Source organism: Pangasianodon hypophthalmus, chromosome 1 (assembly GCF_027358585.1).
Source record: "Pangasianodon hypophthalmus isolate fPanHyp1 chromosome 1, fPanHyp1.pri, whole genome shotgun sequence".
In the NCBI taxonomy this organism is placed as follows: Eukaryota; Metazoa; Chordata; class Actinopteri; order Siluriformes; family Pangasiidae; genus Pangasianodon; species Pangasianodon hypophthalmus.
In genome coordinates this window covers 12,429,586-12,449,854 of record NC_069710.1, presented here as the reverse complement: position 1 = coordinate 12,449,854, position 20,269 = coordinate 12,429,586, and the positions used below count along the sequence as shown (strand labels likewise).

Sequence of the window (20,269 nt, the reverse complement as noted above, 5' to 3'; positions counted from 1 at the left end):
TCTGTAAACGTTTCAGCAACATGACCCTATATAGCAAAAGTACATCTAAATAAATACTTTAGTAAATCCACGTTAATACTTGCTTTTAATTACGCAAGATGGCTGCCGGGCATATGCTGTGTTCATTTCACGTGTCGATTGTTCGTGTCTGAAAATTAACATTACCGGTGCCAGGTTAAATAGTGAGGTTAGTATAGTGTGATATCCACAACAAACTCAACAATCTAACTGTTTCTCAAATCGAAGACTATTCAAGACAGTCTTTGAGTATTAACATTAGCCGATTTCTCTACTACAGTTATAGTGGCGTATTCAGAGTTGAGTTGTGCACGTAGTGAGGATTTCAGACCTCAGACGTAACTCCAGACTTAAGCGCTATTGAGAAGTTGTGTGAGGAATGTCTCAGTTCTATGAAATTCCAAACTTGAACTTCGGAGCAGTATTAAGTCCAGCACCACTTCCTGGCAGCTCGATGTAACCACCATATGTCTTGCTAAAATTTATGTTTTGGGAATTGTGTATTGCCTTAAAAAAATGAATGCCATTCAAGACTAATATTGCTCTAAATACATAAATATGACACTATTAATTGATTAATAGTGTCATCGCTTTAATGTTCCAGGAAAACAGCATCGCAGGACAGGATCTGTAAAGTCTAATCTGAGACATGCATAACCATGCACAGTATGACTTGCAGTGAAATGGTTTTTCACTGCAATCTTGACCAAATTTTTTTATGGATAAAATAATGAATTAACCTAAAGTGAGCTGTAAGTGTAGCACAGGAGTGCTTAGTCAGCTTATCCTTCACTCTATAGGAACATTTTCTTTACAGGAAGGCACACATTACACACTAACCCTAACCCACACATTGGCATTATTTTATTAGATTAGATCCAACACACACTGATTGATTTGTGTGTATAATTAACTGTCAATGTGCAAAATAATATAGTAAGCTGTGCTGGATCAAGTGCTATTCTATAAGATAATGAGGAATAATGTTTTTCAATGCTTGTCATTTTCTTGTTCATATATCATCATACTAATCGTTTTATTTTTCATTTTTAAATTATCTCTTTTTTTTTTAAACGTTACATCACATAGCATTTGACAGAAGAGAGGAAAAATGCTATTTCCTTATTCAGTCTGCATTTTCTATCCCTGATTTTTTTTCCCCCCCACACACAGGCAAGTGCTTGTGTTTAAAGGTGGTGGTCTACACATCTCAGACACTTAGGAAAATCTAGCAACCTTTAATTACACACAGATGATTTTAATAATCTGAATGACAATCCCAGAAAATTATCTTAACCTGCTGCGTAACCCGATTCTGAATATGCACAACTTTCCTAACATAAATACTGATTTAACTTTTAGACTTACGTTACAGAGGCAGAATATGACTCGGTGTGTTGAAAAAAAAAACACTCATGTAGCTTTCGCACACAAATATTCTAGCTCTTCTACATTATTAACTACTTTTAAATTTAAGGTAGTAGTTTTCATTTTGAGACGCAGCTCATGAAAATAATCCCCATGATGATCACAGAAGGTTTTAAAAAGAAACTGACAGAGCTCGCACATGTGTTTAACACAAATCGCTAAATATTTCTCTGGTTGTTGTGGAAACCTGACAGATGTTTTGGCTCTGATGTGTCCTCTAGTGGATGTCAGTTTAAATCTTTGAGATGTACAAAAGGTACACAGATGAGAATGTTACTGAGGTGCTGTTTATCTTCCTGTGTATGTTTTCTCCTGGTTGGTTTTAGAAGAGGAACGGCCCAAACACAAGTACGTCCACAACGCATTCAAGCTATCTCACACACACACACACACACACACACACACACACCATGTAACAGTTAAACAGCCTGTGCTATGTTACACATTTAATGATGTGTGTGATTAAATGCGCAGGCCAGTGCACTCTCAGCACATTGCTCCGAAAATCCCAGAAGGAGAGCGAGTGGACTTTGATGTGAGTTATAATCATACATGTGTGAATTTCTCCATACACACAGTGTCAACATGTGTGTGTGTGTGTGTGTGTGTGTGCGTGTGCGTGCAGGACATCCACAGGAAGCGGATGGAAAAAGATCTGCTGGAGCTTCAGACGCTCATCGAAGTCCACTTTGTCCAGAGGAAGAGAGAAGAGGAGGAGCTGATCGCATTGAAAGAGAGAATTGTGGGATATCCTAAGATATTTATTTTTTTCATGTCTGATTTCCAAAATTATTTGCACCCTTCAGGAGAATGGCCAGAAATTATTGTATAATTGTACAATTTTAATCCTACATTTCCTCTAGAAAAAAAATTCAATAAATTTTTTAATTTTATTTTAAAATAAAAATGTGACAAAAATGGCAAAAATTATTGATACCCCTAAAGAATATTTTAAATATGCATTGTCAGCAATGAAAGGATTTTTTTTGAAAGATTGATCTCAGACTCTGAAATTCTGATGCTTCGGACCTTTTAGGCTACACTCATGCAATCTAAAAAAAATATATATTGAGTCATATTTTGAATTGAAATTGAAATTTTTGATCATGCACACCACAAAAAAGGGTACAGCATATAAGGAGAAAGCCCCTAACCCACTGTACAGTGTGGTGGTGGATCAGTGATGCTTTGGGGTTGTTTTGAGGGAAAAAATGAATGTTTTATGATCTGCAGAAGCTGTAGTCTGGATTAAAGAGGTGTATGAACCTAAGATTTTATAAAAGAGGTTTAAAAAATAAGGGGGGAACATTTCTGTTTATTTCTCCTTTCTGTTTGTTTCTTCTCACAATGGCCTGGAAATGGGGGAGTGACCTAGAAAAGTCTTGGTCTTGGTATTAAAGTTTTATTAAAGTGTTAGTGTGTGTAATTTTTGTGTGTGTGTGTGTGTCAGGAGAACCGCAGAGCTGCACGGGCCGAGCAGCAGAGGGTTCGAGCGGAGAAAGAGAGAGTCAGGCAGACAAGGATTGCAGTGAGAATGCATATCCACAATGTCACATTGCTTAAAGAGGAAACAGTGAACACTAATTAAATGATTTAGTTAGGAAAATAGCTTGAATATACGTATACGTTAATAGAACTGTTGATTACAGGAAGAGCGACAGAGGAAAGAGGAGGAGGAGGCAAAAAGGCGGGCTGATGATGAGGCAAAGAAGAAGAAGGTCCTGTCCAACATGGGAGCTCATTTTGGAGGATTTCTAGCTAAGGTCTCATCTCTATCTGCAGTGACTTTTCTTTACTTATCTCTTTACCTGTCTCTTTAGTCATCCCACGCTGTCTGTTTCATGAGGCAGGCAGAGCAGAGGAGACGAGGGAAAAGACAAACGGGGAGAGAGATCAAGAGGAAGACTCTAGCCGAGAGACGCAAACCTCTCGCTATTGACGACCTGAGAGAGGACGGCCTGAGGTTGGACATGAAAACACACACAGATAATTAGTTGAAGAAAATATTATCCTGCTGAATGCTGTCAACTCTGTAAATACAACATGTTAAATAAGACTGTATGTGTGTGTGTGTATGTGTGTGTGTGTGTGTGTAGAGAGCGGGCTAGAGAGATGTGGGAATGGATCTACCAGCTGGAGTCGGAGAAGTTTGACCTCACTGAGAAGATGAGGAGACAGAAATACGAGGTGAGATTGTCTCTTAAAGAAAAAAAAAATACGAGTACACAATATGTGTACACAATAAATATAAAATAAATAGGACATTCAATTTATTTGAATCTGATTGGTAAAGAAAGTGTTGATTAATTCTCTGTAACAACACTGTAGTTCTGGCTTCAACAATTAAACGAAGTTTTAGCTTAAACTAACATTTACGTAAATCCTTACATATCTGTTGACTTTGCAACTAATCCATTGTTCCTTCTGCTCTCTTTCTAGATAGTTGTACTTCTCAATCGCATCTTCCACGCTCAAAAATTGTAAGACGATCTTTCTCAGTGTGTGCACGCTAGATTAAAAGACACAAATGAATACTGTATATTCTTATAATATTCTTTAACAAATAATTTGTTACACTGATGTTCATTTATGGATCCTTTTTTTTTCCGGTTGGCAGTAAGAAGGGGACGGGAGGCAAGGGCAAAGTGGGAGGGCGCTGGAAGTGAAGACGCAACGAAAAACACAGTATTTAATGCATGGAATTTATACGGCATGAACGGTGCTGAAGCTTGTTGCTTAAAATGCCGTTTAAAAGTAATTATAGCTGTTTACTTACATTCGGTTGTCTAGTGTTGTAATGCTACAAAAAGAAATATGGTAATAAATGTGATATTATTACATCCAGCTCAACACTTCTGTGACTGATTCCCTTTTTCCAGCATGTTCACACCTCCTGCAGTGTGCTAATAGTAATAAACTGTTTAAAAGTGTGTGCTTTGTAGTCTGTGGGTGTATTCTGTGTCATCGGTCTTTTTGCAGTGTGAACACAGCATACGCATCGTTGTCCTGAGTGTGAGCTGGTACAAATCCCACTTCTTTAGCGATTTCGCTTACTCTCGTTGCAAAAGCCGCCTGCTGCTCCTTAGATAAGTCCAACAGGTACCTAATACACACACACACACACACACACACATGTGCATACACATGAAAATCAAAACCCTACAGTATATACCAGTTGTATTTTCACACTCCCGTGTGAGAACCGTAACAGAATGTGTATTAGACTGACTTGGCGAGCTCGATGATCAGGACGGCGTCGGATGCAGCTGTCTGCGTCAGAGAGGAGTCCAAATGGTGCACCATGCTGTACGCATTTATTACAGCCAATACAACACAGGTGAAAGAGAATTAGAAAGTTACTCAATTACTTGTAAATCCTATTAATTGTGTGGGGAAACAAGGTCACCATAGTGTGCACGCATTTCTAATATACAGCCATTATCCACTACCTAATCCCCCTTTCCCTCTTCTAATCCTTGCAGTATATCGTACAATAGAAATGGCTATGTACATCACAGACACACTGACTGCTCTTACAGCTTAAACTACCCCAATTTTGGCTTACAAAATATAATTCGATGGTAGAGGTTCTTAAATTTTCTTATAATTTGATGGTAGAGAATGGTAACTGGTTGCCATGGTTTCCCTGGTAGCACCTAACTAAAGAAAAGGTCATCTATGCACACCCTATAGCAGAGATTTTCATACTTTTTACAGCCAGGGACCCTTCTGCTGCATCAATTTCTCCAGCATTTTAGAGACCACATTTTGCCAGATGTTTATTATATGAATGCAGTGAAGCAGAAGACAATATTATCACTGATGCAGGTATACTTGTGCCACCTAGTGGTGGTCCAGTTATCTAAAGCTGGAACTGGCCCGAATAAGGTTGTAAAAGGTTGTAAAAATGAATTTGGATTAAATTAATTAAAATTAAGCTAGTCTCTGTTATTCTAAATATAGTGCAATAAACTTCATTTCACTAACAAGCTGTAACTTGTCTCTTTCCAGTTTAGAGGGTTTTACAGCAACTGCTTCTGCAATCAGAAATCTTTTGCATTTTTATTTGTAAACACAGTTTCAAACTATATCGGATTTTCCCCTGCTTCAGTGTTTTGGGTTATTTTGTGTAGATTCATGATATGTAATCCTGATTCAAGGGGAGTGAATATTTATGCGAGCCACTGTGTATATATGGTAAAACCCAAATTTGGAAAATTAAAACCGATAAATTAGCATGTTATTGGTCACTAAAATGATTTTTTTTTTCTTCTTCTTCTTTTTTTTTTTGTAGTATGGCTTGTTACCTAAAACGAGTCTTTATCTTGTCAAGTCTTGTCGAGCTCCTGTCTCATTTTAGTCACACTTTGTTCTCATAGTGTTTGCTATCCCCACCCACTTTGCATTGCTAAATGTCTCATCACTGCTGTGGCGTGTCACAACTGGTGGAATCATTTCCGACTTCTTTATCCTGAAATACATGAGTGATAGTGTGTGTGTTACACACACACGTGTTACCTGGCTGAACAGTAGACGGCATTGAACAGACGGCAGTATCTGCTTTTCATGGACAGCTTGGGCAGAGAGTCCAGGGACAGGAACGACACTCTTACTCCGTTTAGATTCATCAACTCTACGCACACACACACACGCACACACACTGTGAGGCTACAAGGCTTTACTACTTTATTCAAACTGTTTGGGATATAATTTTGGAGTACAATTCGACTGTTACCTAGTTGATGGCTCTTGTGGTTCTGCTTCTCTTCTGCATGTGCTTCGCTGTCAGGCTCGATCGCTTCCTTCTGATCAACAGCAGACACCTGCTTCTCTTCTGGCTGTCGTGTTTCATCACATGAAATTGAGGGATCTGGCTGTGAGCGTGTTTCTGCTGTGTCATTGTTTGATTCCTTGGCGAGCTCAGAGACATGTGTGTGTCCTCCTCTAGTGGACAGGGACTTAAAAAGCGTCTGCATGTTCGCTACAGAGATGTCCTGAGCAGTCTGAGAGAAAGACAAAGAGGTAGAGAGTGGGAGATGTTCAGAAACACAAAGATAGCCAGAGGTAATAAGATGTACAACTTGGGCAAATGATTTTGAGCTTAAATCAAAATTCAGATGGTTTTTCTGAAAATAGGAAAAAAAAAATGGGAAAATGACAATCATATTTTCCGAACATGCCCTTTGTGTCAAGGTACTTCCTGTCAAATGTCATGCCTCTGTGAGAATTTATACCACTGTAGTAGCTCAGGTATTTAAATTTACATTGAAAATGGGTGTGAAAGTTGAGAGTGCTGGTTATAAACCCACCCCAGGTTATTAGTCAAACAGAAAATAGAGTGAAAAAAATGTTACAGAAAAGATCCCTGGTTTAATGACTGTTATTGTGAGGTTCTTAGTAGCTGAGACGTGTGTGCTGTATAATTTTGTGTCTTGGTGTGGCACTGTAATTGAGCTACTGTTCTGGCAGATACTGTAAATAACACCAGTGAAATAGCAGATAGTTCTAGATCTATATATAGATAGCAAATAAAATAAAATGTTGAGGCTAACACAAACACCAATTTTTTTTTTTTTTACCTTTACATGCTGGTTGTTTTGCGTCTTCAGGAGCTCTTTGTTCTCTGTTTCAACGCCGAAGGACAGATAGGGACTAGAGACGATGTCTCCCCAGTATCCCCGCACTCCCACCCTGTCTCCTCTCTAACACACACACACACACACACACACACACACACAAGACTGAAATCCTGAAGAGGTTTACACTACACAGGATCAAATTCTCCAGATCAAAAGCTCAAATTTAGCCAAGACCTGTTAAACTGTTAAAAAACTAAATTCTTGATGCAGTATTTTATTGGAAATAAATTATTTAATAAAAAGTTTTAAATGGTTATCATGACAAATTGTCACACGTACTGTATGTTATTATAAATCTCAGATGAGTGGAACGAGCCTGAGGTTCGACCTACACACCATGTCGCACCGTGTTTGCGTGTTTGTGAAGAGACTTACACGACTGAACACACGTGTGGACAGTAGACTCTGATTAGCAACGCAGTAAAGTCCCTCCCTCATCTCAAAGGCCACGCCCCTCTCCCTCCATCTGCTGTACTGCTGTTTGTGTATGACACCACACTGCGAAAGAGAAAAGGGAGAGGATGCGATTTGAAACGATAACGTATTAGAAGGAACTCGTTAATATAAACCTTGCAGCTGGAACTGCTGCTGTTATAGAAAATCAATCAACATTTCTGACCAGTCAGAACTACAGCACTGTGGTATAAAGCCACAATAAATGTGTAGCGTAGTTTACTCACCCCTATGTCGTGTAGTTTCATGGTGAGGTCCCAGTCAAAGCAGCCCCTGCGGGCATCGTAGCGCGTCCCGAGGTGCTGTCTGACACGGGCGTCCCACGCCTTACACATACTGATGGGTGTAGAGGGGGGGTGCTGCCACTGCTTAAAGATCCGAACCAGTTCGTCTCGCTCCTTAAACTGCACACAAGATCACGTTACTGATAGGAAGGTCTGCAACTTCAACAAGGGGGTCAGTTTTGTATTTTTATTTCATCCTCCATTCCACTAAACTTTTACACAAAAGATCATACTCTTATGCTCATTATGCTGATCAGAGCCGCCATTTCGCTTGACACGCGTCCTCATAACTCTGCAATTCATTCACACACACATACCTTGAGAAGGCTAGTGTCCAGGCAGGGGTGTGTGTATGTGTCTGTGTCCAGTGAGTCGGTGATGGAGAGAGACAGTCGAGCTGCAATGTGCTTCAGCGTGTTGTCAGTTTGAGAGCGGATCTCGCTGTTCCCGAACAGCTCGAGGAAGACCTCCGTTTTCTCTGTGGGGAAAAAGAACGAATGAACAGATGCGCACTCAATATTTATTTAAAAAAAAAAAGTATCATAAACACAATATCACATGTACATACAGTAATTAACCATTTTCAACAGGTACTTCTTGGCACTTTGTAAATCTATGTTCAAATGTTTTTAATCTAGAATGTCTTTATATATTGAGCATGTATAATTAGTTACTTTTTTTTTTTTAATCTGTAATTCCTGTGTGAAGATGAGCCTAGAAATTTATGACATTATTACAGTTGGTAAATAAATGGATAAATTGTAACAATAAATGATGATATTGTTTAATTACGGTTTGAAAGCATTGTTAAAGAATTGAACAGCCTGAGTATGAACAACACATAAGAATATTCTTCCATAACTGTATAACATGCTACTACATTCTGTATATTTCAGATATGACGTGAAGGACGTCCACACCCACGTCCACACCCTCCACACCCACCCTGCATGCCTATGCTCTCCGGAGTGCTCAGAGATAGGTAGAGGAGCAGCAGCTGTCTCGCAACCACTTCCATACTGTTCTCCATCACCCAAAGCTGCAAAGGCATTTCACAAACTGTCACCAAATGACCTTGACATCATCAACACAGCAGTAAAACACATTAGGACATGCTGTTATTGGAAAACAATCAACTTTCGGGTGGTAACAGTTACTCCGCTTCATAACACCACCCCATCGTTGATTATTTTCCTATAATAGCACACCCTGTTGCAATGCTCGCCGCTCGTTCTTGTACAAATGTATTGCATTTTCTACATGTATTGTATTTGCACCAGTTCACAAAAACTGCAGTGTGCCCCCAATGCACCAGAAAACATTATGGAGGCGGTCCCAGACGTGATGAGCTACAGTCTTTTGTGCGTTAATGTCAGAATGCATCAGGCTGCGTTGTGCACATATACATTCAACTCACAGTCTTGCAGAACTTGCATCAACTTGTTTAACAGCTTTATGGCTGTATTAGTTACTGCCTGGCTTGAATGTCACTTTGAATAATGTGCACATCAGCGCGTTCATGTTTGCACACTCCTGAGAACCTCTTAACGTGTACAAGTTAAGTCAGAGTTAAGCCTGTTCATGCAGGTTCTCATTCAATCATCAGTGTGCCACTTAAAAATGTGAGCGCACTAAAATGTAGCAGAACTAAACGAATCTGATTATTCGATGCTCTTACAGCGGAGAATGAAAATGAGGATTGTGTGTTTCAGAGACTCACGTGGAGGGAGTCGGTGTTTTTGAGACCTGAGATGGTCTTTAGGATATGTCTCGGGTCGCTGCTGCCCACAAGCAACACATTCAGCTCCCCTTGTGGCCTCGGCACGCCTCGAGAGAGAAGACATGATGGAAAGATGAACATTTTAATTTCTTACCATTATATATGTTCAATATTTGGAAAACAGCATGACTATTCATTTTAACAGTCAACCAGTAGACCACATTTTAAACAATATTAGACTTTTCCGTAGTTAAACCAAAAACCGATGATATCAAAGCAAATATGTAAAATGTTCATAAATCTCTTTAATCTAATTTAATTTCTCACCCGTCTCCAGCAGATCTCTTGCTGGTCCGAAGCCCCACCAGGTGACACACCCTGCGCCCTCCAGAGTCCGCCCGGCACTCATTCTCACCTCTAACACACACCTGGAGCTCAGACAAAAGAGCTAATGCAACGGCTCGCTTTTCCCAAGCTATCTTAATTAATTAATGCTGAATATAGGTAGCACGTTAGACACCTATTTACCAGTTTTGTCAGAATTAGTTAACCATAGTGACTTCCTACATAACTGCACCAAAGACACAATTATTTTGGTAACTGTTAATCACAGTTATACCACAATGCTGTCGAATTCTCAATTCTCATTGGTCAGACAGTGTTGTAGTTCTGGCTTATATTCAAATCACATGTGTTATTTATCAAAAATCTTTTCTGTGAGGAGATGTTCCACATTTATGGAAGGAGTCACCAGCGCTTTGTAACAGGCAGCAAGCTTTTGTCTTATTAACTTCAAGAGACAGAAAAAAAGAGGCTGGTGAGAGAGCGACTCCTTATAGCTGCTATAAGGTAAGTGAGAACAGGAACTAACTTCTTTCACAGACATTCCACAAAACTAAATGTAGCTATAAATGGATTTAAAAAATGCCATATTATTTAATAAATAAAAAAAATGTAATCATTGACATATTTTCACACATAGTATCACACTATGACATAGTATGACATAGCATCACACTAGCCTTTTGTTGATTATTTACCTACAACAGCACACCTCCACTTGTTTTATTCCTTACATATTTAGTAAATTTAGGAACCAAATAGATATATACCACTTTTTTTGTCATTCCTGAGCAAAACAGGAATTTCTTTGTTGTTAGAAGATTCTTTTCCTTTAGTTGTAGCTATAAACCTTTAAACAGAATATTTTATTTCTGAATACGTTAGGTTGTTCTTGAACGCAACATAATTACACACTAATATCTAGCTCACTCATATCAAAGTTTTTGAAGTTTAATTAATTGAGGAATCCTCTCAAATTATTCCAAACGTCTCAAACGTCAATATTAAAACCTTAACACTCCATTCTGTAAGATTAAAAACATTTAATAATACAACAATACATAATACAACATTTAATAATGCATTAACTCTGTGTAGCTTACCTTCACTCTCTACAAAATGGCGGCCAGTTCGTTTATAACGGTTGCTAGGTAACAACGCGTGCGCTGGGGGGAGGGAGAGGGGGGGCAGTCTGTATATGGGTGAGACGGCGCGAGATGTTTAACTTAATAAGTACACCTACCATATTTAAGTACACTTTGTAGACAGGATACGAATTATTTTGGCGTGAAATAACGCCGAAACAAAATGTTATAAGATATGTTTCCCTGGTCATGTCAGAATTCGTGAAATCACGGTTTCAGACACCCCTACAACGGAACATACCAAGTCAAGCTTGACTTTGCTATTACATAATATCGAAGAGAAATTAATTTCAGTAAAACTTTTTTTTTTTTTTTTAATTTAGCAATTTGTCAGCCCGTATCTCTTTAAATAAATAAATAGGGACCATTATTGGATCACCAGTTACCAGATATTATGTGCATAGTGTGATTATTGTTCATCGTTTAGCTTTATCTCTGACTCTTACAAAGCACTGACACTGGAGACTCCTTAGAGAAATCCGTTTCAACAGTTACGCTAGGTCACGTGGATCTTCTGACATACAAGTCTGTAGTAACAAGATTGTTACTATGGAAACGATAAAGTATTAGAACAAGTGTATTGATATAATCTTGTGATCGTAAACTATTGTCAACACCTTCTGACCAATCAGAATCGAGAATTATTTCAACGTGGTATGAAGTAGCTATAATTTGATGAACGTATAACTTTATGTAACTTTATTTTTCAGGCGAATGAGTAACTGGCGATAAATTGTTGTTGACTAAGAGAAATAAAACACGCAACTTTGGGGTAGTCGTTGATTATTTTCCTATAACTGCGTGCCCTATCGTGTTTTGTTCCTTACATAATATCCATTGTTTAAAACTAAATTGCTTGTTTTGGAAATAACAAACGTATAAGAAATTTTTTTGACAAGTGCCACACACTGACCAATTACAGATAAGAACTCTGGACTCACAGCCAATCACAATGTCTCAGATTAAGCGAGGGGCGTGGTTTGGGAAAGCCAGAGCAAATGTTCCCATGGCACAGAGCCTGAATAGTCAGTGAAGTAAAATAACTTCCTTTAGTAATGGCTTTTAGGCTGAAAGAGCTCCACCCGAATGCCAAATCATTTTATTTTTTTCTCATTAGATTTCTGGCAACAACAAAATTCCAAGTAGGCTCCGTTTACATCCAATAATTTATACTTAATAGGTATTAACATATATCTATCTATCTATCTATCTTTATATATATATATATATATATATATATATATATATTTATATATATATATATATATATATATATATATATATATATATATATATATATATATATATATATATATATATAATAATGGCCCTACATTGGCAGAGGAGATTCCAGAGGTGTAGCCTGCAGCAGATTCAGTGCACTGAAGTATGCACTTGAAGTGTTTGATCAGCTCTGACAGAAATGGGTGTGTCTGCATAGGGGTGTGTGTGTTGTGTGTGTATATATGTGTTAGTTCACACATTGTTCTCTCAAGCAGCAAGGTACGACGGCGCTGTCAAGACAAGGTAAGAACAGAATGTACACTTTCTTTCACTTTTCGATTGCTTTCTAAAGAAGTGTATAGGTTTAATGTAAAGGCATGCATGTTAACTCATAATAAATTATTCCATGGCATGTTTTTAGCTATGCATCAAAGGTTATTTTACATCTAATAAAACAGTATGTACAGTGCTGGTAGTTAAGGACAGAGTTTCAAAGCATGCAAGCTTCACACTAGCACTGGTTGAGCTAGCTCTAAATTTACTTTAAACTAAAACTCTAATTTACTAAATTCCAGCAATTTTTTTTTAAACTACAGAATGGCAATAGTATAGAGTTAATTTCCTGCCAAAAGTACTAAAGGTGTTATTACTAAATTCAGGCTCTGCAATATAGGAATAATAGGAATAATTATACGATTTTTTCACTGTTGTTTGGAATTTTGTGCTTTTTGGGAATTCTTGATTCTTTTGGAATTCTTAATTTTTCACGGATAAGTAGCCTGAAACCTAAAGGGACAGACTATACTTTGACCCTTAGCCACACCCACTCAGTGGACCGTGCAATTTCCCCACAAGGTGGAGGAACAAACTGTACCAAGCAGTAATATTCAACTAAACATACAGTGCACTGCAGAACTATTGGCACCCTACAAGATATAAGCAGAAATGAAAATATTAAAAACAATGAGTGATGTTTTCTGAAGACATTGCATAGTTTTTATGGTTTAAACATGTTTTTTTAACTGGTTTCAAAATGATCATATCAGCACCCTTGCAATGAATCTTTTGTTGCTTGTCCTGATGAGTCCACTCCTCCATGCAGAATATTTTAGGCTTCTTTATATTCTTAGGTTTGTGCATGTGGACTGAGATGATCATTGTAGAACATTGTAAAACATTAATTTTGTGTCTATGTGGTGATTTGCAAGAACATTTGGCTCATATGTAATAATCATTTAAAATATATATGTATTTTTTAACCACAGCCATGTTCATACTAATCTGCCGCTACAACCGGGTGTTCGCTTACCCTGGCGATGACATCACGCTGTCCTCTCACCTCTCGCCTGAAACCAGCGCCGTGTCCATGGAGGTCCGGTGGTTTCGGGGGACTGAATGCATTTACCTGTATAAAAATGGGCAGGTGAGCGTTGGGAGGGGCTTCGAAGGCCGAGCGAGTCTTTTAACCCAGGAGCTGAAGAGAGGAAACGTGTCTCTGATCCTGAAATCCATCTCACCCATGGACACGGGAACCTACAGCTGTCAGGTGCTTACTGGCCACAACAAGGTGGAGAAGTCAGTACATTTATATATGTCTGGTGAGTGATGGCATGTGGTTATGGTATATGCAAGAGTAGTATGCCAATGATTGCCATTTCTATTCTTAAAAGAACACCATATCATACTTCTCGTACATACAAACCACTCTGTTCTTTATACCTCTGACTGTTATGAACACTGCCGACACTGGAGGCTCCTTTCATAAATGCTGAATAAACACCTCCTCACTGAAAACTTCACCATATCAGTGCTTAACCATTTTTTAAAATCTTCTATGGACAGTCCACCACACAAGTCCCTGTGTAAGTTGTTATCGTATTAGAATGAGCGCTTTAGTATAAACCTTGCAGCTGAAAGCACTGCCATAGAAAATTAGTCTTGAATCTGAAGACTTCATTAGCTACTTAATGTATCCTGTTTAAAATTGGATTTACATTTGTAGGTTTTGTTTATTCATTCAATCTCTTGTTTTTGTCTAGGAATGGAGCCACTTTCACCTGATAAAAGTAAGTTACCTTCTTGCGCTCAAGCTATAGTTTGAACATAAGCTGGCTATGGCTATGTGATTATAGTTAAGTAACAAGAGTGTAATTATTGCACTTTTACACCAAACTGGTTGCAAAACAAAATGAATAAGAAGTCGTTTGGGAATCGCCATAACTAGAATATGGCGATTTTTCTTAGACCACAGATAAGAAATGCTAATTCAAGCTGCATAGTGGCAAAAAAGCATTACTGGTAAATAAACAGCATGGGTACGTAGACTATATGGCCAAAAGTATGTCACCTGACCATCACACTCGTATGTGCTTGCGGAACATCCCATTCTAGATTTAATCCCCCTTTATAGACTTTAATCCCCCCTTTTTAGATTTTGGAGCGTGGCTGTGGGGATTTGTCCATTCAGCCACAAGAGCATTAGTGAAGTCAGGCACTGATGTCGGGTGATGAGGTCTGGGGCACAGTCACAGTCATAAATAAATAAAACTCAATAACTGCACACTTTTTTCACTTGTTGTCCTCCTTACAGGTCCTTGTATACATTGTTATTATAGAAACTGTAATGTATTAGGATGTGCGCATTAATATAAACATCCCGCCAGAGCTGCTATAGTAAATTAATCAACAACTTCTGCCTGATCATATTCACTAATTTAACAGCACTTTGGTATAAATAAACCTACGTATCTCAAACCTACAAACCTACGTATCTCTCTTGTAGAGATACATGGGTTCTCATGGCATATGCTCTAAGTCGTTTGACGGAGGGCACTGTGCACTTTGTAAGGTTGGGTTGATGATGGTGCATTAAACACAGTAGTGAAATCAAACCTACATTAATGACATTGTTTGTGGATTCTCAGTAGGACCGAAGCTCACGGAACAGGACAGCGTGGACATGGAAGAATCTGTCCTCATATTTGGTGAGTATTCAACTGATCTGACTGAGCACACAATTCTTCAATAAAAATGAATTCTGGTGAGAGGAACTGCTGATGAAGGCAATAAAATTAACAGATTGAAAGAAATGTTTTGGTGACAATCCCATATGTAGCTAATCAACACAACATGCTTAAAAAGCCCAAAGATATATGGATAGTTAAATGTATAGTTAAAATGTGAATGTAAATTTCTTTTTCAAGGAGTCATTTCTTTTAAGCAGATAATAACATATGAGCAGTAATGATTAAAAAAAAGCATTATTTATTTCTTTTTTCAACCTTAGAGTTGAAGAAATTACTGCAGCAACGGGAAAAAGAGCTTCAGGATAAAACCAGAGAGTTGGAAAGCACAACTGAAATGCTGAGGACAAAGTCGAGTCTCCTGCTGTACACAGACATAGACCTGGAGAATATGAGTAAACTGGCAAATCGGAAAGAGGAACATTTAAAGAACATGGCGAGTGAGCTGGAAACATGTAAGAGGCAACTGGAAACACTGGGACAGAAACTGCAGGAGAAGAACACACAGGTCGAGAAGCTTCGAGTCATTCTGCAGGACAAAGAGCGAGAACTGGAGGAGGAAAAGAAACATCTAGGGGAAAGTGAAGAACAGCAGATTACAGGTGAACTTTATTAGGTATCCCGTCAGACTAAGCGCTAGTAAATGTTTGCCCTTTTTTTTTTTTTAATACAGTGTATAATCATGCAGAATTAAATTTTTGAAGAAACAGTTGCTAGCCAGAGGCATTGAGGCATCTTAAGGCATTATTGATGAGAGTTATACTCAAAATTGACATTGATATTACTAATTAAAGATAATATACTGACCGCTCAGAAACATTTGGATGTTATATATTACTATAATAATTAGTAATAGTACTAATAATTGGGGGAAAAGTTGAGTTCTTTGACTGGATTCTCTCCATTATAATAAAATTGTGCTGTGTCTGCATTTCTCAGGGCTGTTGTATCCAAACATGTCAAAACGCGTCAACAGTTCCTTTAAACACACCTGACCCGAAAAGTTTTAAAGTATCTGCAGCCAGTTACACAAGTTCAGTTATGAGTCAGGCTGTAAAAGTCTATCCAAAAACGTAGAGTTCTACTTGACCCAGCCAAACCGCTAGGATAAGTGTCTACACCGTTGCGTGCATTAAGGTTAGGGGTTAAGGTTAGGCTTATAGCAGGAGTTGGATCAGATCCAGCTAGCCAGGTTGGGTTTTTTTTGTGCTATCTGCTCAGAGTATACCACACCCCCTCCATCCAATCTATTATCAGTCCTGTGGCTATATACCACTAGTGTGGTTGAGTAATTTTCTCCACCCATACGGGGCTTAGGCTTGGGTTTGGCCTGACATAATCTAAACTAGCTGTGACATCAACTATTAGGGCTACACAATCCACAACACCAATAACTGAAAAAAAAAGTTGAGTTCTTTCAAATGTACCTTTTCTGATGGAATTCACTATGGCTGAGTGCAAGGATTTTATTGAAAGCTTTAATGAAGGATTTTAAACAGAGAGGCAGACAGAACTGGCATCTTCCCACATTGCACTGAGAGGCCACAAGTTCAGCTTGTGGCCTCAAGATTGCCAGCAAGACCTTGGGGTACTCTGATGCTTTTGCTAGTTGCTTCCTCCCTAAGGAGATCTGCTATCCCAAATGGTGAGATGTGGCATCCCCAGCCAGGTTACCTGTGCCTGTGGGTTTGGTCCCTCGGAGGACTGTGACTCAGGAGTCCAGGAAACACTCTGGAACTCCAGAGCCCCTAATACATGGGCAGCCATACCCTTAGGAGGAAGCTGTTCTGCAAATGTCATGCACCTCATTCACTGGATCCAGAACGCTACCCGATTCCCACATTAGTAACTTTTCTTCAGTGCCTGTTAGACAGTGGCAGGTCCCCATCCACACTTAAGGTGGTGCATGTGGAGGCCATTGCAACACATCAGAGCACCACTGTTGGTATCTCTCTGGGGTCATAAGCTTATTACAACCTCTCTGAATGGGGCACGAGTCCCTCAGAGTCTGGCAGGGCATCTCTGCCTTGCACTATTGATACTATGGTGTGACCTTGTGTTTGAACTCAGGATTTGTTTCTAAGGTCATATTATGCAATTTTGTACATCAATCTCTTGATCTTGTGGCATTCCATGAAGGTAAGTCTGTAAAGCACCCTACAATGCTATTTAGACCAGCTGGTGGCCATTTGATTTTCAGACCAACTGGATAAGGAATCACACAAGGGTATCCCTTGACTTAGCAGTGGCTGGCCTACTGGTTAATGGATGTCATCACCATGGCGTGCTAGACACCCATCCCCTACCACGTGCTAGAATGCTACAAGGTTCATCTCCTCTTCATGGGCATTACTTAGAAGCATAAAACTCCAGGAAGACGGTGGTGCTGCTACCAGGGTATCACCGTGCAATTTTCACAGGTTCCACAAGGTTATCCAAGTGATTCTTAGTGACTAGGAGAGGTGAAATAGAATGCTAGTTACATATGTAAACAGTGATTCTGCAGGAAACCGCCAGGGTTCCTTGTGATTCAGAACTAGTGCCAATGCACCGAGACGTTGACAAGAAGGTTCCAGGAAAAGATTACTGTAGGACAGGCATTATTTACTGCAAATATTGCATCATATGTACATCACTTCATACCTCTGTTGTAAGCCTCAGCATGTGTGCGCACACACCCAAGAGCGATTTGAACCGGCCCTGGTAGTAATCTAGGGTTCATAGAACTATAATTAAATACACTGCTACCGTTTAATGTTACACATGACTTAAAGTGCAGTGCACCACATTTTCCTGTACTCGTGCCTGAAAATCCAGCCTAATTCTCTTTTTCTGCTTGCAAATCCACAGAGGGACTGAAGAGCACAGCACAAGACACCGCAGACACAGAGGAATCTGTCCACTTACTTGGTGAGCATGCAACTGACCTGAGCAGGATGAATTTATCATTAAAATATATATATATATAATATATATATAATAATATATATATATATATATATATATATATATATATATATATATATATATATATATATATATACAGAAGCCATAGTTAATAGTGCATATTTGTATTTTCTGTAATTTGAAGAGTTGAAGAACTTACTGCAGAACAAGGAGGAAGAGCTTGAAGATAAAACAAAGCAGTTGGAGAGCACAACAGGAGAGCTGATGAGGATGACAAAGCTGCTACAATGTAGAGACACGGTTGTGGAGAATTTAGCAAAAGAGCGAGACGAATATTTGAAGAATATGGCTGGTGAGATGGAAATGTGTTTAAAGGAACTGGAGACACTGGGACAGAAACTGCAGGAGAAGAACACACAGGTCGAGGAGCTTCGAGTCATTCTGCAGGACAAAGAGCGAGAACTGGAAGAGGAAAAAAAACGTCAAGGAGAACAGGAACATGTGATTACAGGTGAAATCACTTAACTATAAGCTCTTTAACATTCCAGATGTGCCTTTTAATTAGTGTTATAAAAAATACTCCAGAATTGGTGATGCACTTACATGCATCTTTAATACTGTTCTAGCTTCAGCACATTTTGGTTTGGCCTCTTTGATTGGAATGTGTTATCATAACTACACAGTTATGCATGATTGCTTGCAGTGAATAAAATGGCGGATGTTTCTCATGGGCCAGTCGTCCCCGAAATCCTGGAGAAGAGCGATGACATGCTGAGCAAAATGTTCCAAAACCCAAAGGAGCAGCTGGAAGAGATAGAGAGCTGGATTTACAAAAAGAGAGAGGAGAGAAGACTGAGTGAAGAGGAGGAGAGGGCAGAGGTTCTTGAAAAAGAGTTTCTTGATTACGTCTCGATGGTGAAAGAACTGATTGGAAAAAAACACGAGAAGATCGTGGCTTGGGCAAAGATGATGGCTGTGCTTCAGCATAAGCTAGAGGTTGTAGAGACAGACGAGGAAAGGGAGGCGTTAGAGATACAGATGAAAGAAGCTTTAGAAATGCAGAGGCAAGGTGAGGAAGAGATAGAAAGACTGACCGAAGGCATAGAGGAAAAGAGGAGTGGAATTGAGGAGAAGCACAAGCATGAGATAGAGAAGATCAGGGAGAAATACAGCACTGTGTCCAAGATTGAAGCAGAAACAAATATCCTGAAAATCATCGTCCCTGACGTACAGGCGTACTTTCAGAATATAGCTGCGAACATGCAGAGAACTTTGGACGCACAAAGACAGATCATAACTAACGAGATCACTGGAGAAAGACGAACCCCAGATTACACAAATGTAGACAAAGTGGAAATTAGTGTTGAGCAGGAAATCCTGGAAAATCAAACCAACAGTCCGGTCAAAAAAGAGGTTACCATACAGGCAGAAGTGGAAGTGGTGAGATCCATTAAGAGTAGCCCGGAAATAAGCAATAACTGTGTAGAGACACTCGTGCAGGAAGACGCAGAAGTAGAAGCAGAGCTACGTGGAGCCAGAGAACTTATCCATTGTAAGCGTGAGGATACAGAATCAGAGTCAGAAGACGAGAGCAACCAAATGGTGAATGGCGTGATAATTGAAGAGCGAGAAATAGAAGCAGAGATAGAAGAAGGAGAAGAAGAAGAAGAAGAAGGAGAAGAAGAAGAAGAAGAAGAAGGAGAAGAAGAAGGAGAAGAAGAAGAGTGGGAGGAGGGGAGGGAAGTGAATGAGCATGTTGAAACAGGTTAAGAGGACATGGTTAACACCCAGTAGACTTTCAGGCGCTAATCCCTGTACTGGAACTAATAACTTTTCACATAGTGATTGGCATACTCCTATGTTACATTTTCTGATGATGAATGCCTAGCTTTATCACGTAGAATTTTCTCTCCATTTTCTTCCAGTTCCAAAATTGGTGGGTGTGGTCTATGCAAAGCCAGCTACAACATTTTTTCACACTGCTGCCAATGCAATCTCACAGGGTCATAACCCAGCTAACTAACCCAGCTAGGAGGTTATACAGTTAGATGATGTTAGCTAACAAATTTTAATCAAGGAAACAGTA

At 39.2% G+C, this 20,269-nt stretch overlaps 3 protein-coding genes across 5 annotated transcripts; 2 read left to right on the top strand and 1 right to left on the bottom strand.

Moving 5' to 3' along the window:
• Positions 1-1,923: 1,923 nt before the first annotated feature.
• LOC113533878 (troponin T, slow skeletal muscle) lies at positions 1,924-4,198 on the top strand. Its single transcript, XM_034303568.2, has 8 exons — positions 1,924-1,981; positions 2,072-2,188; positions 2,897-2,974; positions 3,096-3,209; positions 3,297-3,409; positions 3,543-3,633; positions 3,886-3,926; positions 4,064-4,198. Exons 2-8 carry the CDS (start codon positions 2,090-2,092, stop codon positions 4,110-4,112), a joined length of 585 nt encoding a protein of 194 aa, XP_034159459.1. The 5' UTR covers positions 1,924-1,981; positions 2,072-2,089; the 3' UTR covers positions 4,113-4,198.
• LOC113533877 (dynein axonemal assembly factor 3) lies at positions 3,403-11,024 on the bottom strand. 2 transcript variants are annotated; one of them, XM_026926306.3, is made up of 12 exons: positions 10,988-11,024; positions 9,870-9,970; positions 9,543-9,649; positions 8,768-8,861; positions 8,140-8,300; positions 7,766-7,942; positions 7,461-7,583; positions 7,026-7,148; positions 6,182-6,449; positions 5,965-6,079; positions 4,676-4,750; positions 3,403-4,549 (listed from the first exon to the last, which is right to left on the bottom strand). In XM_026926306.3, exons 2-12 carry the CDS (start codon positions 9,949-9,951, stop codon positions 4,408-4,410), a joined length of 1,467 nt encoding a protein of 488 aa, XP_026782107.3. In that variant the 5' UTR covers positions 9,952-9,970; positions 10,988-11,024; the 3' UTR covers positions 3,403-4,407. The 2 variants fall into 2 exon arrangements, with proteins under 2 accessions (XP_026782107.3, XP_053093697.1); XM_053237722.1 differs by lacking the exon at positions 10,988-11,024 and having other exon boundaries at positions 9,870-10,140.
• A 1,368-nt stretch (positions 11,025-12,392) lies between these two features.
• LOC113534184 (golgin subfamily A member 6-like protein 25) lies at positions 12,393-20,188 on the top strand. Of its 2 annotated transcripts, none has more exons than XM_026926827.3 (8): positions 12,393-12,556; positions 13,519-13,851; positions 14,293-14,319; positions 15,181-15,237; positions 15,540-15,878; positions 18,127-18,186; positions 18,368-18,694; positions 18,887-20,188. In XM_026926827.3, exons 2-8 carry the CDS (start codon positions 13,521-13,523, stop codon positions 19,951-19,953), a joined length of 2,208 nt encoding a protein of 735 aa, XP_026782628.3. In that variant the 5' UTR covers positions 12,393-12,556; positions 13,519-13,520; the 3' UTR covers positions 19,954-20,188. The 2 variants fall into 2 exon arrangements, with proteins under 2 accessions (XP_026782628.3, XP_026782627.3); XM_026926826.3 differs by having other exon boundaries at positions 12,395-12,556; positions 15,178-15,237.
• The last annotated feature ends 81 nt before the right edge of the window (positions 20,189-20,269 follow it).